This window comes from Brienomyrus brachyistius, unplaced genomic scaffold (genome assembly GCF_023856365.1).
Source record: "Brienomyrus brachyistius isolate T26 unplaced genomic scaffold, BBRACH_0.4 scaffold133, whole genome shotgun sequence".
In the NCBI taxonomy this organism is placed as follows: Eukaryota; Metazoa; Chordata; class Actinopteri; order Osteoglossiformes; family Mormyridae; genus Brienomyrus; species Brienomyrus brachyistius.
Window position 1 is genome coordinate 251,877 of NW_026042408.1, and position 17,404 is coordinate 269,280.

General features: G+C 45.4%; 2 protein-coding genes and 2 pseudogenes across 6 annotated transcripts in view; 2 read left to right on the forward strand and 2 right to left on the reverse strand.

Annotated features, from left to right (window-relative positions):
* LOC125727919 (zona pellucida sperm-binding protein 4-like) overlaps window positions 1–587 on the forward strand; it is a 47,028-nt gene extending 46,441 nt beyond the window's left edge. For 3 of the 5 annotated variants that reach the window (XM_049004918.1, XM_049004917.1, XM_049004916.1), the window contains exons 7-9: window positions 31–178; window positions 253–328; window positions 397–587. In XM_049004918.1, coding sequence (XP_048860875.1) covers window positions 31–178; window positions 253–328; window positions 397–509 — 337 coding nt within the window. In that variant the 3' untranslated portion in view covers window positions 510–587. The remainder of the gene's footprint in view (window positions 1–30; window positions 179–252; window positions 329–396) is intronic. The other 2 variants (XM_049004922.1, XM_049004921.1) reach the window with 2 other exon arrangements.
* Window positions 588–4,394: 3,807 nt separating this feature from the next.
* Window positions 4,395–6,620, forward strand: LOC125727931 (lectin-like). Its single transcript, XM_049004938.1, has 6 exons — window positions 4,395–4,425; window positions 5,092–5,188; window positions 5,422–5,531; window positions 5,665–5,805; window positions 5,931–6,042; window positions 6,398–6,620. The coding sequence occupies exons 2-6, from the start codon at window positions 5,119–5,121 to the stop codon at window positions 6,490–6,492; spliced, it is 528 nt and encodes a 175-aa protein (XP_048860895.1). The 5' UTR covers window positions 4,395–4,425; window positions 5,092–5,118; the 3' UTR covers window positions 6,493–6,620.
* Window positions 6,621–8,862: 2,242 nt separating this feature from the next.
* Window positions 8,863–10,852, reverse strand: LOC125727938 (zona pellucida sperm-binding protein 4-like; annotated as a pseudogene).
* A 2,625-nt stretch (window positions 10,853–13,477) lies between these two features.
* On the reverse strand, window positions 13,478–16,715 carry LOC125727939 (zona pellucida sperm-binding protein 4-like; annotated as a pseudogene).
* Window positions 16,716–17,404: the final 689 nt, after the last annotated feature.

A 17,404-nucleotide genomic window follows, 5' to 3' on the forward strand; every position in this document is an offset into this window, starting at 1 on the left:
GCCTTCCTTACTTGAGGCCTCTTGGTACAGGTGCCCCTACCAAGGTGACAAGTACCAGACCACCTTGGTTCCTGTGGATGCTTCCTCTGGGCTTCCCTTCCCAACCCACTACAAGCGCTTCATTGTGAAGATGTTCGCATTTGTGGACCCAGCCTCCCAGCGACGTTATCAGGGCAAGGTATTGGCACTGCAAGCAGTGGCTGTTGGCTGGCCTGTGAATGTGGAATAATGCAAGCCCTGCTGTCTCTGCAGGGGTTCATCCACTGCAGTGTAGCTGTGTGCCGCCCATCGGCCACTGACAGCTGTGAGCAGAGGTGCTTCAGGAAAGGTGAGCTCCAGCCTGGCTTCCCTTCAGAATGGCTGTACGCATCTGACTCCTGCCTCCCTGCATTTCAGGTAGGGATGTTGCTGCTGCACACAAGAGCTCCTCCCCTGACACGGCTGTGGTGTCCAGTGGGGAAATGCATCTGGTGGCCCCCAGAGTCGGACACATGGCTGGCCGGTGGTGATGGAAAGCTGCTCCTAGTGGGTGAATGTGTTCTCACAGCTGCTGTGGGCTTGTGCCTTAATAAAAGGTGCTGACTTTACATTCTGCTTGTCCTGTTCTCTCTGTGCTTGGAGGATTTTGGGGGGGTGACTGGTTTAGGTGGACTTCTTGTGACTTGTTCCTCCAAATGATATGGTGGCAACTCGTATAGCAGGAGCCACAATAACACATCTCCCCACCCCAGAAGACTCTGTCTCCAGACATGACCCATGTGGCCAGGCTGTCTCTGCTGGCACTGAAATTGATGTGGCAACAGTGGACCCTTTACTTGTCCTTGCTGTAGGATGCAACCAGTCAAAGCCCTTTGGCTGTCACCAGGAACCTCCTCCTTGACAGCCTCTACTGGCAGAAACTGACTGTTCTACCAGGGTGAACTACACATGGCATCTGACTAGAACACCACCCACCCTAGCACCATAACCTAATGGCTGTCGGTGATGTAGCTTCTTACTGGAGCCTCTTACCACAGTAGAGGTTGGCAAACTGGTCTTGCAGTATGTGGAGATCCTATGAACTGGGGAAGGTTCACAGGTAACTGCATTTTCTACTTTGCATGAAAGGCACTGAATGTAATTCACATCACAAGGTCCTTCACATCTCCCGTAACACAAATAGGGGGAATGAGAGCCAGATGACAGGTTTTTCTCCAAAGGGAGAGAAATCTCTGGAGGCTTCAGCTCAATTGGCTGCCCAACCCCACTGGGCATACTAGCATTACTGAACACATTAGACCAGTGTTCACCATTCGCTGTTAAATTTGTTCTTGCCAGCATGTTAAGCTTAAATCGGATGGGATTGCGGAAAGGGCAAGTTGCATGTGAACTAGGCCTCACCAAGGGATTGTGTAGTGAGGACCTGGTCTTCATTGGACACTTAGCTGCTAGTCATAGCTTTGTGGTCCTTTTGCAGTAATACGATCTCTGCATATGGGAACAAGGCATGATGCCAACAAATGGACGATGCACTTGCAGCTCACAGCAAATGGGGATTTATTCAAACAAAACTAAGAACTCAAATGCAGAAGGCCCACGAGTGGTCAAAAACCAAGAGGGAAGAATAGACTCTCAAAATAGGCAGGCAGTATGAAATATGTAGTAAACATATCAAGAATCAAAAACATTCACAATCAATGAACCACTGGAGGTTTGAAACTGGGTAACATGACTAACACGACAGGTGAGAATAAAGACTGGGTAAACAGCTCACAGGTGAAACTAAAACATTGTTAGAATCTAACAATGGTGAAAACTGACAGTAAAAACCAACACCGAATACAAATGAAAAGGGGACTAAACTGAAACAAGGGAACCAAATTTAGCGAACTGCAAAAACAGACGAGGCACAAGACGGGGGATCACAGGCAGCGGCATGCGCAGCACCTTGAGCCATGTGGCCAACAGGGAACATGGGAAAACAGTGTGACCAATGATATAGAGGTATACGTGCTTTTCGTGTAGCATCTAGCACTGCTATTACATTTGGCTGCATTGCTTGTATTTTCACTACTGCTGGACTGTGAAAGATTTGAAGGTAATATATACAAACCTCTGCTTGTATAAAACTTTACAGATTTACTTGCTGATGCTGCTACTGTCAGATAGTCGGATCTCCCACAAGCAAAATAATGGCTGCGCAAGGTTGATAATCAACGGAGTTACTAAACCCGACATTTTAAAATAACCTGCACTATATGACTGATTACATCACTCGTCGGTTATTATTTCGAGGCAGTCGGCATGAAACGTTTTAAATTATATTTGCTCAAGGGACAAAGGTGTATTGGATGAAGTTTCTGCGTAATTTTACAGATTTCCTCTGCAGCTATGAATGTGTCGATTTCCTTGTCCATACTGTCATTTTAGGTACACGCTTTACACCAGGACCAAGCTGGGGTACATGTTCTACAAGCGCCAGGTCCGCAAAGCGCAGCTTCCCGGCCGGTCACTCCAGCGCGCACCCAGTGGAAATGAATGGTTTGTGTTTAATGGCTGCGTGAGGGAGAGCGATTATCACTGAAGTTTATTAGGCCACTTAAAAAAAAAAAAAATTGGTTCTCGTCCCCGCCCGACCCGCCGAAATGCCTCCGACCCGAATTTTTATTTTATTTCGTAAAAATTGCATGGAAAATGCCCAAGAATGATGAAATTTGAATTTCCCGCGCATTCCACATCGACGATTGATCCACATTGTGTAATCCTAGTCTTGGAATGGTTTCATGAACCTAAATTTGTCTCTACCTGAGATGGGCTGGTGCAAAGATTTAAATCTGGGGAGGTTATGTGGTACATGTTCTTAAGTACTTGTTTGTAGAGTTGCATTTCCTTGGTCAACCATTCAGGTTCCTGTATTTTGTAAATTCCTCGTGTTTTAACATGTTTTAATACACTTTCTTTCTAGATATATATTTTAAAATCTTGGTTGTTCATTTAGAATGGGAATGACAAACAGAATATTGGTTTCAAATAGTATCATTTTTATATTCACGAATGAAACATCAGCAAAAGTATCCAAATCCATAGTTGGGAAGGCATTTATGAGATACACATGGATCAAGGAATTTACATTCTTGTATTTTCTTACATTTAATATATTTGAAACGCAACAAACTGGAAGAACTGAGGAGGCGTACTAAGTAGGTCTGCTCTCTTCGGTATGTATTTTCAAATATGTATTTTCTTACATATTTGAAAGTCCAAACAATCAAAATTTGTAAAAAAAAAAAAAATTTTAAATCCCTCCCGTCCGACCCACCCCCTCCAAAAAAAAAGGACGAGAACCATTTTTTTTTTTAAGTGGCCTAAAAAGGAAACAGTAGGGTTGTAGTACTCGGGTCCCGTCTCGGTCTCGGGATTTTATTTCGAGACCATCCGAGATCACGACTCTGAAAATATTGCTATTCGCCCTACGTTCGTCCGGCGTGACTACTATTACTTTAGTTGTTAATAAAAAATACATATGCTGGATTTTAAAAAAGTTTGCATAGCACAAACATCAACTAACTGCAGTGTCTACAATACGGTTAAAATGATTATTTTCACGTTACACGTCGTTATTAGAGTTAACTATGTTGAAATATGATATCTGATAGATAAAAATATTTATCTGTTGACCGCTCATACGTGACGCTCCGCACCCCGCGCTCTCCCCGATCTCCGGTAGAACAATAGAGCTCCACGAATCGAAGGTTGAATGAGCTGAATTGGACGCTGCTCCCCTCTGGCGCCACCTGCTGCCTGGGAGCTCATCCTATTCGCGTGGAATAACGGTGCCAAAAGTCACGGGATCCACAAATGTTTTACCTTGCTGTGTACTTGTAGGAAATGTAAAAAATCACCAACAACAATGACGAAATATTTCTTATTGGTTTTATTCTGTATTTATACTTGTGGAAGACGCTCTTTTCGTTTTTGCTAGCTGCATTTGTATTAGCAAAACGCATTGTGTTGGTTTGACAGCAGTGTCTTGTATTTGCGAAGCGCATTGTGTTTGTGTGAGACGTATGTTTTGTATTTGTACAGCATGATGTGCACGTTTGCGAATTGCTCGTTATTTTTGAATTACATCCGGTTTGTTTACCGATCGTGGGGCATTTGTGAAACGTGTTCTGTGTATTTGTGACGTATTGGCAGGGTTCTAACTCCATACCACAGAACGACGTCAATGACCGGACTAAGGAGACACACACACAGATACGGACTTAAATACACCAAACTAATCAACACAACTAGAAACAGCTGAAGACACGCGGATTCCACACGAGGCAAACGAGAGGGCGTGGCACACACGGGAATCGGAACAACAGGGGGGTAACAAAAGTATATTAAAAAGTACAGAATGAACCAGAAAACGAAGGAAAGAAGAGTCACAGATCTTCAAAGGCGAGTTGTCGAAATTCTGCGTATGGTTTTGTATGATGTTGCTGCTGTATTGACTCAGTGTTATAGGGCAGTCCTCCCACCCTTCTCAGTTGAACTGTAGAAGTTTCAGAATTAGCGGGGGTAGTGGTACCTGCGGAGTAGGCAGAGGTGGTGGTGGGCTTGCCAGAGCCCTACATATTGGGGACCATTGGCTCTCTTGCTTCCAGTTGCATTATTCCTCAGTTTTGGCGTGGGCTCCGGCCTTACAGGGTCCGTTGACGTGATCGTTCTCTTGTGGTACGTCTGTGGGTGGAACATGTGTGAATTTGCTTCTTGTCAGGGATACACATTTTAACTTCTGTCCTTATCGGTACTTGCCAAGGTGGCTTCATAAGTGCTGTCTATTCGGTGTCAACTCCCGCTGATCGTGTACACCTGTGGTTCTCAAACGACGGTACGTGACAACTCCACATACCACTAGAGGGAGCTGTCTCCCTTTATGCCGTCAGGCAGTCTTCTGAGGTGGTATAATAAACTTGAACCACTTGTGCACAAATACGATGCTGTTTTTCCAGTGGCAATAGTGCTGTAATTCTTTAATTGTATAATACCAAGCATGTGGTGTCTAATCACCATGGTATTGGGGGATCATCATATAAAGGAACTAACCTCTAATTTGCTCTGCAGAGAGTTGCTGTGGGACTGAACCAAGACATGAGGACTCCAAGCTTGCTGGGGGTTGCACTCCTCTGCCTGGCTGCCATGCCTGCTGCAATGGCTGATGGTCAGTGTTCTGAAAGCCATCCTGATCACTTGCAGGCCATTGTGCGGAGGGTCAGACATAAGCCTGGGGCATTCAGGACCAAATCCAAATGATTTTGTTTAGCTTGGTTTGATTCCGTATGTTACCTCAGTCCTAGTTAAAGGCTGTTTCCCAGACATGTTTGTATGATTAGATAATGTCAGAGAACAGGGTTATAGCACAGCCCCATGGGATTGTTTTCTCTGCTCCCCTAGACAATGTAGATCTCCACTTCCCAAAGCAGTGTGGTAAACGCTACTGGCACAAAGTGGGCCGCTACTGTGCAAAGTATTTCAACACACCAAGCTCCTTTGCCGATGCCGAGGTAAAGCCCAAACCGTCCTCCAGGTGCCTCATTTTGTAGCACATCTGTAAGCATTTCATTCTAACAGTATCAGAGCCAACATCTGTATTACTTCTATACTGCATTCAGATTAATTGTTCCTTTTGTGTACCAGTCTGCTTGCAGGCAGGCAGCTTCAGGGGGTCACCTGGTCTCCGTGCACGATGAACAAACAAATGCGGATGTCTTGGCCATCGTGTTGGAATACAACCCCTCCTCACCAAGGATCTGGTTGGGCGGTCAAAGGTTTGGTCAGGTGATGGAGCGCAGGGAGACGTGGGAACAGGGCAGGGATGTCCATGTGCCTTGTAATGTTACTGTGAGCCTGGGATGGTAATATCAGACTAGTGACCTGTGATATCGCTCTCTCTCCCCTAACAGTCAAGTACATTCATCTGGACAGATGGTTCTGCTTGGGATTTTGAGAAATGGGTTCCAGATCAACCAGATGATGCTGGAAATCATGAGAACTGTGTGGAGATGAACTGGAAAGGTAAGAGAATGGAGAGTGGTGTAGATGGGAGAAGAGTGATGTAGGGGAAAGTAGCCAGAGGGAATCATGGAAAATGGTTACTTGCAGAACATTTTATACTGTAATTGACCAAATCTACTTGAACTCCTTTGTCCAAAGTGAATTTTCCCAGCAGAAACATTAACTAAAGAACAAACTCTGCCGGACAAGGCATCTCCTCACCTGACTGTAATCCTGTCTAAAATTTTCTGAATTTTACTTGCTCTTTTTCTTTTAGTGGAACTTCAGTAGTGTTTTGAGAAATATGCCGATTTTTATATAACAAGTTTATGGTATTATGAAGAGGGTTTGCTTCAGCCTGTGTGACTTCTTGCAGACTTGGGAGAATGGAATGATGACTGGTGCATCAAACGGAAACCTTTCATCTGCGCCTTCAAATGGCACAAGTGGCAGCAGGAGCCGGAAGACTGAAATGCTGGAATCGCTCTACGGCACGGCTTGTAAAAATCAGACGGCACATGATAAGCGGGGAAGATTTGTGCAAAATTTTGAAATGCTTCGCTAAACTCGTGCAAAATAAACAACGAACTAAATACCAACCATATGATTGCATTCTTATTAAATAGTTTAAATGCATTTACAGTATTTGGAAGACGCCCTTAGCCAGAGCGACTTGCATAAGTGCTTTGAGACTCTGCGATGAATTTCCGATGCTAGTTCAATAAGGACCCAAGCTATGAATACCATCTGTCTGAACTCCGTTGAGTAGTGCAGATTTTTATTTTATTTTTTAAAACACACACACACACACACCAGAAAAGAGCCGAGTAAGAATACAGAAGTTCTACGTCAGGTATTTCTGAAAAAGGAATGTTTTGAGTCGTCGCTTGAAGACATTCAAGGATTCAGCTGTTCGGACATCTAGGGAGTTCATTCCACCACTTAGGTGCCAGGACAGAGAAGAGCCGAGATGTGTCTTCCTTGTGCCTTGAGGGGAGGTGGGACCAGTTCCCATTTAGAATGGGAATGACAAACAGAATATTGGTTTCAAATAGTATCATTTTTATATTCACGAATGAAACATCAGCATAAAATACCCAAATCCATAGTTGGGAAGGCATTTATGAGCTACACATGGATCAAGGAATTTACATTCTTGTATTTTCTTATATTTAATATATTTGAAACGCAACAAACTGGAAGAACTGAGGAGGCGTACTAAGTAGGTCTGCTCTCTTCGGTATGTATTTTCCTACATATTTGAAAGTCCAAACAATCAAAATTTGTAAAAAAATAAAATTAAAAATCCCTCCCGCCCGACCCACCCCCTCCAAAAAAAGTACGAGAACCAATTTTTTTTTTAAGTGGCCTTACATACGGACAACACGTTTGATCTGCCGTCAGGTATTAAAATAATGCCGTTTCCCGTCTTACGGACAACTACAGCTACTTGGTCATTGACAGGGAAGCAAAGCTTGCTGTTGTCGTGGATCCAGCCGCCACACAAACCATACAGGTATGTGAGCTTAAATTATTATAATTATACAATTATTATACAAGTATATGAACATACATTTCTGCATACAGATTATTAGTCTAAAATAAAGCACTTTAGACGCAATCCTGTGTGCGCACAAACACTGGTGAGGAGGAATTATAATATATAATACATGTGCTTAATATTGTGCTTTTAAAATAATTTGCAGGTTTCCTATCTGATCGATTGGGATAAGACATTTTATGTCTCGGGGACGTTCTACTAAATCCTACGAATGATAAAATGTAACCAGATTTGACAATTTAATGTAATGTTTGTACAATATGTTAGATCTTGTTTTAAAATCCAGGTGTAACTAATTGAACTACGGCGCTGTCACAGTTAAATTGATTCCCGGTGGTTTTGCAATTCCCTCGATGCAGAATTCAGCGACGCAAGATACTAGTTGCTTGATTTTTTTCCCCGGAACTCTCCTCTACCTTCAGCTATTACTGGTAGCCGAGTTTGCATTTGGCTTTTTCGGTCTTTTGAACTTGGATAACGCCAAAAATGCTAGTTTATTCCCTGCTTGCACCATATATACACACACACGTTACGATGGCTTCGCCCCTTTTTGTATTTGTGTGCGTTGCAGAGCGGTGAGGTGATATGAGATGCCTGCTTAAATGGGGAGCACCCTTGAACTGCCTTAACCTACATACTCCTGGGCGAATTACCGTTGATTATACGACTATGTTTGTCTGATCGGTATTTACTGTATATATGGGTTATGTGAATAAATTCATTTGAAGGCTACAGTTTGGTTTCCCTTTGCACATTTGGACTGTTTGAGCCAAGCAGTCGTAACAATATACATTCACACACAGTAAAGTCTCCTTATAGCAGGCATCAAGGGACCAGTATATCCATCCATTTTCCACAACTGCTTACCCCGAACTTCCCAGTGTCAGCTGGGGCTGACCCCAATAGGTGTTAGTGTCCACCTAGTCAGATGCCATGTGCAGTTCACCCTGGTAGAACAGTCAGTTTCTGCCAGTAGAGGCTGTCAAGGAGGAGGTTCCTGGTGAGAGCCAAAGGGCTTTGACTGGTTGCATCCTACAGCAAGGACAAGTAAAGGGTCCACTGTTGCCACATCGATTTCTGTGCCAGCAGAGACAGCCTGGCCACATGGGTCATGTCTGGAGACAGAGTCTTCTGGGGTGGGGAGATGTGTTCTTGTGGCTCCTGCTATACGAGATGCCACCATCTCATTTGGAGGAACGAGTCACAAGAAGTCCACCTAAACCAGTCACCCCCCCCCCCTAAAACACTCCATGCACAGAGAGAACAGGACAAGCAGAATGTAAAGTCAACACCTTTTATTAAGGCACAAGCCCACAGCAGCTGTGAGAACACATTCACCCACTAGGAGCAGCTTTCCATCACCACCGGCCAGCCATGTGTCCGACTCTGGGGGCCACCAGATGCATTTCCCCACTGGACACCACAGTCGTGTCAGGGGAGGAGCTCTTGTGTGCAGCAGCAACATCCCTACCTGAAATGCAGGGAGGCAGGAGTCAGATGCGTACAGCCATTCTGAAGGGAAGCCAGGCTGGAGCTCACCTTTCCTGAAGCACCTCTGCTCACAGCTGTCAGTGGCCGATGGGCGGCACACAGCTACACTGCAGTGGATGAACCCCTGCAGGGACAGCAGGGCTTGCATTATTCCACATTTACAGGTCAGCCAACAGCCACTGCTTGCAGTGCCAATACCTTCCCCTGATAACGTCGCTGGGAGGCTGGGTCCACAAATGCGAACATCTTCACAATGAAGCGCTTGTAGTGGGTTGGGAAGGGAAGCCCAGAGGAAGCATCCACAGGAACCAAGGTGGTCTGGTACTTGTCACCTTGGTAGGGGCACCTGTACCAGGAGACCTCAAGTAAGGAAGGCTTCTTTCTTGGTGGTAGTGCCCCCTCAGGGGACAGCTTCTCACTCACCTGTCAACCAGGAGGTTCCACTGAGGCAGGCTCAGAGGGTCAAGGCCAGGTGTTGCCCAGCAGTTCTCCAGAACCAGGACAAGGTTGGGGTCCGTCCTATTCAGGATGCGAACCTCAACATATACAGGCTGCCGCAACACCTTGGTCACAGGGTAGTCGCTGTCCTGGTAGTAGGAGGTATATGCAGCAGCTCCTGCAGATACCAGCATGGGGGGGGAAGGAAACCCAGTCACCATGTACCTACAGGGACAGCAGCAGGGGTCAAGCTGCACCGTACCTTCATCACACCCTTTAGTGTAACACTGGCCATTTGCCAGCCTCAGCTCCACCCGCAGAGGCCCTGGAGCAGCTACTGGCAGAGGTGGTGGAACTGTATTCACAGCGGCCACCAGGGACGCAACCTCAGCACCCCAATACCTACACTGGAAGAGGAGCCTGCCAGGCAACAGCAGGCCATCAGATACAGACACCAGCAAGGAGGGCTACAGGGCCAAAGACTCCACTCACTCGTAGAGGGAGTCCCTTGTGATGGATCCCAGGGGGCCCACACCAACTTCATATGAAGACGTCATCCTGTTCTCATACACTACATAGTCACCATCCACCTAGAAAGGGAACCACAGGTAAGCTACAAACCTCAGCAAGAGCCTCACACACAGCCTGCTCCCAAGGACACAACCCACCTTGACCACAGTGCCACAGGCAGTCACAGGGAAGGTGTAGATGGCAAAGGCATTTGTAGTGGCAACAGGGAGGCAAGGGGCAGCATTTCCACCCAGCAGGGAGACACTGGCCACATCCAGCTGGGGCACAGTGGAATCCTTGGCCACCACAACCACAAACTGACCATCCCTTGTGCACTGCACAGTCACTGCAAGAGGGATCCACACACGCCCATTTAATAGATCACACATACTTGCCAGAAGAACCATGCTAGGAAAGCATCAGCCTCACCTGCATTCCCATAGTAACACTGCTGGCCATCAAAGCAGCAGTTTATGGCTTCACAAGCAGCCTGGCCGAAAGCAGGATCGCCACATGGAATCCTCTCATACACTTGGCATTTGGCTGAAGCGGAAACGAAATTCTTGACAGCCGTTTTCTGCGCGAAAGAGACGGCAAGAACAGCGAGTAAAATGCTTGCGTGAGCCCAAAGCTGCTGAATACAGCGCGATTTCTCCATGATGGATGTGAGTGATACGCAAGAGCCTGAATTAGTTCTTTAAATACCTCCTTGTCTCGATTTGCGTTTCAGTTCAGTAATCGGGTTAATAGGGAAACCGCACGAGGTTGCTTGGAATCGATTTGGATCCGACTAGAGTCATTTGCACCCAATATTTACTCATTCCACCTTATCTATACCTTTCATCGTACATTCAATATAAAATGGATGAAGTTACAGCTTTGGATGCCGATCACAGGAATTTCTACTGTCTAGGTGTTAGTAGAGTGTTACCTCTCTTTGTGTGTCTAGTGGTTTGATGTGTGTGTCGGTTAAGCTACGTTTGCTGCATATTAAACTTTCGTAGATGGGCAGCGTGTCCAAACCGGGACGTATTGACATATATTATATTTCATTTATTTATCTGGATAGCGTGACGCATGGCCTGAAATCGGGTCATTCTAATTATATGGATACGGTTTCTGTGGTTCATTAATTCCAATAAATATGTAGGGTTTATAGAGGTTTGCCAATTATAACGCATCTGGCGCGACACTCACACTTTCAGACACTCACGCACGAAATCTTACCCGAAATCTGTATTATTCCCCTATAAACCTAAAATTAGCTACATAAGTAGCGTTGGAGTGGTTTGCAAAATTACAGACTATTTACAAGGTAGTAAAACTGTTACATAAAGAAAGATTTTAAGCTAATATATACAAACCTCTGCTCCTTGTATAAAACTATACAGATTTACTTGCACATGCTGCTACTGTCAGATAGTCGGATCTCACACAAGCAAAATAATCGTTGCGAAAGGCTGACAAACATCAATGGAGTTACTAAATCCGAGATTTAAAAATAACCTGCACTATATGACTGATTACATCACTCGTCGGTTAAGATTTCGAGTCAGTCGGCGCTTTGAAACAGCGTTTTAAAATATATATTTGTTCAAGAGACAAAAGTGTATTGGTTGATGTTTCTGCGTAATTTTGTAGATTTCCTCTGCAGCTATGAATGTGTCTATTTCCTTGCCCATACTGTCATTTTAGGTACACGCTTTACACCAGGACCAAGCTGGGGTACATGATGTACAAGCGCCAGGTCCGAAAAGCGCACGAGCGCTTCCAGGCCGGTTACTCCAGCGCGCACCCACTGGAAATCAATGGTTTGTGTTTAGTGGCTGCTTGAGTGAGAGCAATTATCACTGAAGTTTATCATATACGGATAACACATGTTTGATTTGTCGTCGGGTATTAAAATAATGCCTGAAGGCTTGCCGACGCTACTGTACCCTGTGCTTATTGACGTCATTGGCTACAAGCTCTGGCAGCGGCGCGCTCTCCTACATGATTCAAAACACACCCGCGGTATTGATAACAGCAGGAGTTAAGCAGGTATTTATAACATATTACACTGTATGACCTTCCTCATGAGAGGTGCTCACACACTTGTAGTACATTAAAAATAGCAGCATGAAAGCGTTGCGCACTGTCTGCTCCATGTCTCGTTTAAATTAGCCACGAGTCCTGCTCGTGCTGATATAATCTTTTATACAGCGTATTTGTACGTATGTATGTTTTAGTGCACCTGCTGAATTATAGTGTTTTATTATTTTAGCAAATTAAGCTGGTCCTTGCTTGAAGTCTGTGTGGTAAGTGTATATGTGGAGACCCAGTTATTAGTTTTCTACTGCGTGTAAGCAGGCTATGTACGTCATATTAAAGCTTCGAATCAACTTCACTATACTGTAACGTGAGGGTTTAATTAGCTGCCTAGATTCGTTAATTTAATTATGAATGCAGGTCAGTTCTGGTGGTATTCATAAGTCTTGCTGTTTACAATTTAGATGCAGTTTTATTTATCTATTTTATGAGAATTTGTTTTAAATCCTATCTGTATTCTGAGCTTTAAATTTACATGTGCACTGCTCTTGTTTGTGTTACGATCGCGGTGAGCGTGCAGGCAGGCAGGCAGACAGCGGGGAAGGATGAGCCGGGTAGGCAGCGGGGAATGCCATTGTGTGGCAGTATTTTACTCATCATCTTCAAAAGTGAACTGAAACCCATCCATCCATCCATCCATCCATCCATCCATCTTCCAACCTACTGAGTCACGAGAGGGTCCTATCCGGGAATCAACAGGCACGAGGCAGGGAACAACCCAGGACTGTGGGCCAGCCCATCGCAGGGCACACTCACACACCATTCACTCACACATGCACACCTACGGGCAATTTAGCAAGTCGAATTAGCCTCAGCATGTTTTTGGACTGCGGGGTGAAGCCGGAGTACCCGTGAGGCAACAGTGCTAACCACTGCACCACCATGCCACCCCGTGAACTGAAACGTTTTATTAAAATACCTTGAAGTCCGAAGAGTCTAAATAATCGCATGTCCAGTACAGACCACTTGAAAGCATAATACACAACAGTACCGAAATCTGAATATCTTGTATATTAGAAACCTGTATGACAAAACGGACCCATAATATTTCTTTTTTAATAATTATAACTTCGCCTGCTAAGCAAACTCGCAACCCAAGGGGTGAAAATAGTTGCCACAAACTTCCGTAACTATTTTACACCCCTTGGGTGTAAAATTGTATCCCGTTAGTTTTATCCCGTTAAAACTGAAATCCCTTATTTTCGTAGCTGTTAAAGCTTGAATCTGTTTACTCGTTGTGTAACGCTGTGTGTGTACTTGATATCAGGATTCTCTGATTGTTAAAAGAAGTTATACACGGAAATATAAATGTCGTTGAAAGATATTTCAAGATTGAAGAAGAATTTTATGAGATGTGTTCCATCTTTCCAGCTTTCCATCACCACCGGCCAGCCATGTGTCCGACTCTGGGGGCCACCAGATGCATTTCCCCACTGGACACCACAGTCGTGTCAGGGGAGGAGCTCTTGTGTGCAGCAGCAACATCCCTACCTGAAATGCAGGGAGGCAGGAGTCAGATGCGTACAGCCATTCTGAAGGGAAGCCAGGCTGGAGCTCACCTTTCCTGAAGCACCTCTGCTCACAGCTGTCAGTGGCCGATGGGCGGCACACAGCTACACTGCAGTGGATGAACCCCTGCAGGGACAGCAGGGCTTGCATTATTCCACATTTACAGGTCAGCCAACAGCCACTGCTTGCAGTGCCAATACCTTCCCCTGATAACGTCGCTGGGAGGCTGGGTCCACAAATGCGAACATCTTCACAATGAAGCGCTTGTAGTGGGTTGGGAAGGGAAGCCCAGAGGAAGCATCCACAGGAACCAAGGTGGTCTGGTACTTGTCACCTTGGTAGGGGCACCTGTACCAGGAGACCTCAAGTAAGGAAGGCTTCTTTCTTGGTGGTAGTGCCCCCTCAGGGGCCAGCTTCTCACTCACCTGTCAACCAGGAGGTTCCACTGAGGCAGGCTCAGAGGGTCAAGGCCAGGTGTTGCCCAGCAGTTCTCCAGAACCAGGACAAGGTTGGGGTCCGTCCTATTCAGGATGCGAACCTCAACATATACAGGCTGCCGCAACACCTTGGTCACAGGGTAGTCGCTGTCCTGGTAGTAGGAGGTATATGCAGCAGCTCCTGCAGATACCAGCATGGGGGGGGAAGGAAACCCAGTCACCATGTACCTACAGGGACAGCAGCAGGGGTCAAGCTGCACCGTACCTTCATCACACCCTTTAGTGTAACACTGGCCATTTGCCAGCCTCAGCTCCACCCGCAGAGGCCCTGGAGCAGCTACTGGCAGAGGTGGTGGAACTGTATTCACAGCGGCCACCAGGGACGCAACCTCAGCACCCCAATACCTACACTGGAAGAGGAGCCTGCCAGGCAACAGCAGGCCATCAGATACAGACACCAGCAAGGAGGGCTACAGGGCCAAAGACTCCACTCACTCGTAGAGGGAGTCCCTTGTGATGGATCCCAGGGGGCCCACACCAACTTCATATGAAGACGTCATCCTGTTCTCATACACTACATAGTCACCATCCACCTAGAAAGGGAACCACAGGTAAGCTACAAACCTCAGCAAGAGCCTCACACACAGCCTGCTCCCAAGGACACAACCCACCTTGACCACAGTGCCACAGGCAGTCACAGGGAAGGTGTAGATGGCAAAGGCATTTGTAGTGGCAACAGGGAGGCAAGGGGCAGCATTTCCACCCAGCAGGGAGACACTGGCCACATCCAGCTGGGGCACAGTGGAATCCTTGGCCACCACAACCACAAACTGACCATCCCTTGTGCACTGCACAGTCACTGCAAGAGGGATCCACACACGCCCATTTAATAGATCACACATACTTGCCAGAAGAACCATGCTAGGAAAGCATCAGCCTCACCTGCATTCCCATAGTAACACTGCTGGCCATCAAAGCAGCAGTTTATGGCTTCACAAGCAGCCTGGCCGAAAGCAGGATCGCCACATGGAATCCTCTCATACACTTGGCATTTGGCTGAAGCGGAAACGAAATTCTTGACAGCCGTTTTCTGCGCGAAAGAGACGGCAAGAACAGCGAGTAAAATGCTTGCGTGAGCCCAAAGCTGCTGAATACAGCGCGATTTCTCCATGATGGATGTGAGTGATACGCAAGAGCCTGAATTAGTTCTTTAAATACCTCCTTGTCTCGATTTGCGTTTCAGTTCAGTAATCGGGTTAATAGGGAAACCGCACGAGGTTGCTTGGAATCGATTTGGATCCGACTAGAGTCATTTGCACCCAATATTTACTCATTCCACCTTATCTATACCTTTCATCGTACATTCAATATAAAATGGATGAAGTTACAGCTTTGGATGCCGATCACAGGAATTTCTACTGTCTAGGTGTTAGTAGAGTGTTACCTCTCTTTGTGTGTCTAGTGGTTTGATGTGTGTGTCGGTTAAGCTACGTTTGCTGCATATTAAACTTTCGTAGATGGGCAGCGTGTCCAAACCGGGACGTATTGACATATATTATATTTCATTTATTTATCTGGATAGCGTGACGCATGGCCTGAAATCGGGTCATTCTAATTATATGGATACGGTTTCTGTGGTTCATTAATTCCAATAAATATGTAGGGTTTATAGAGGTTTGCCAATTATAACGCATCTGGCGCGACACTCACACTTTCAGACACTCACGCACGAAATCTTACCCGAAATCTGTATTATTCCCCTATAAACCTAAAATTAGCTACATAAGTAGCGTTGGAGTGGTTTGCAAAATTACAGACTATTTACAAGGTAGTAAAACTGTTACATAAAGAAAGATTTTAAGCTAATATATACAAACCTCTGCTCCTTGTATAAAACTATACAGATTTACTTGCACATGCTGCTACTGTCAGATAGTCGGATCTCACACAAGCAAAATAATCGTTGCGAAAGGCTGACAAACATCAATGGAGTTACTAAATCCGAGATTTAAAAATAACCTGCACTATATGACTGATTACATCACTCGTCGGTTAAGATTTCGAGTCAGTCGGCGCTTTGAAACAGCGTTTTAAAATATATATTTGTTCAAGAGACAAAAGTGTATTGGTTGATGTTTCTGCGTAATTTTGTAGATTTCCTCTGCAGCTATGAATGTGTCTATTTCCTTGCCCATACTGTCATTTTAGGTACACGCTTTACACCAGGACCAAGCTGGGGTACATGATGTACAAGCGCCAGGTCCGAAAAGCGCACGAGCGCTTCCAGGCCGGTTACTCCAGCGCGCACCCACTGGAAATCAATGGTTTGTGTTTAGTGGCTGCTTGAGTGAGAGCAATTATCACTGAAGTTTATCATATACGGATAACACATGTTTGATTTGTCGTCGGGTATTAAAATAATGCCTGAAGGCTTGCCGACGCTACTGTACCCTGTGCTTATTGACGTCATTGGCTACAAGCTCTGGCAGCGGCGCGCTCTCCTACATGATTCAAAACACACCCGCGGTATTGATAACAGCAGGAGTTAAGCAGGTATTTATAACATATTACACTGTATGACCTTCCTCATGAGAGGTGCTCACACACTTGTAGTACATTAAAAATAGCAGCATGAAAGCGTTGCGCACTGTCTGCTCCATGTCTCGTTTAAATTAGCCACGAGTCCTGCTCGTGCTGATATAATCTTTTATACAGCGTATTTGTACGTATGTATGTTTTAGTGCACCTGCTGAATTATAGTGTTTTATTATTTTAGCAAATTAAGCTGGTCCTTGCTTGAAGTCTGTGTGGTAAGTGTATATGTGGAGACCCAGTTATTAGTTTTCTACTGCGTGTAAGCAGGCTATGTACGTCATATTAAAGCTTCGAATCAACTTCACTATACTGTAACGTGAGGGTTTAATTAGCTGCCTAGATTCGTTAATTTAATTATGAATGCAGGTCAGTTCTGGTGGTATTCATAAGTCTTGCTGTTTACAATTTAGATGCAGTTTTATTTATCTATTTTATGAGAATTTGTTTTAAATCCTATCTGTATTCTGAGCTTTAAATTTACATGTGCACTGCTCTTGTTTGTGTTACGATCGCGGTGAGCGTGCAGGCAGGCAGGCAGACAGCGGGGAAGGATGAGCCGGGTAGGCAGCGGGGAATGCCATTGTGTGGCAGTATTTTACTCATCATCTTCAAAAGTGAACTGAAACCCATCCATCCATCCATCCATCCATCCATCTTCCAACCTACTGAGTCACGAGAGGGTCCTATCCGGGAATCAACAGGCACGAGGCAGGGAACAACCCAGGACTGTGGGCCAGCCCATCGCAGGGCACAC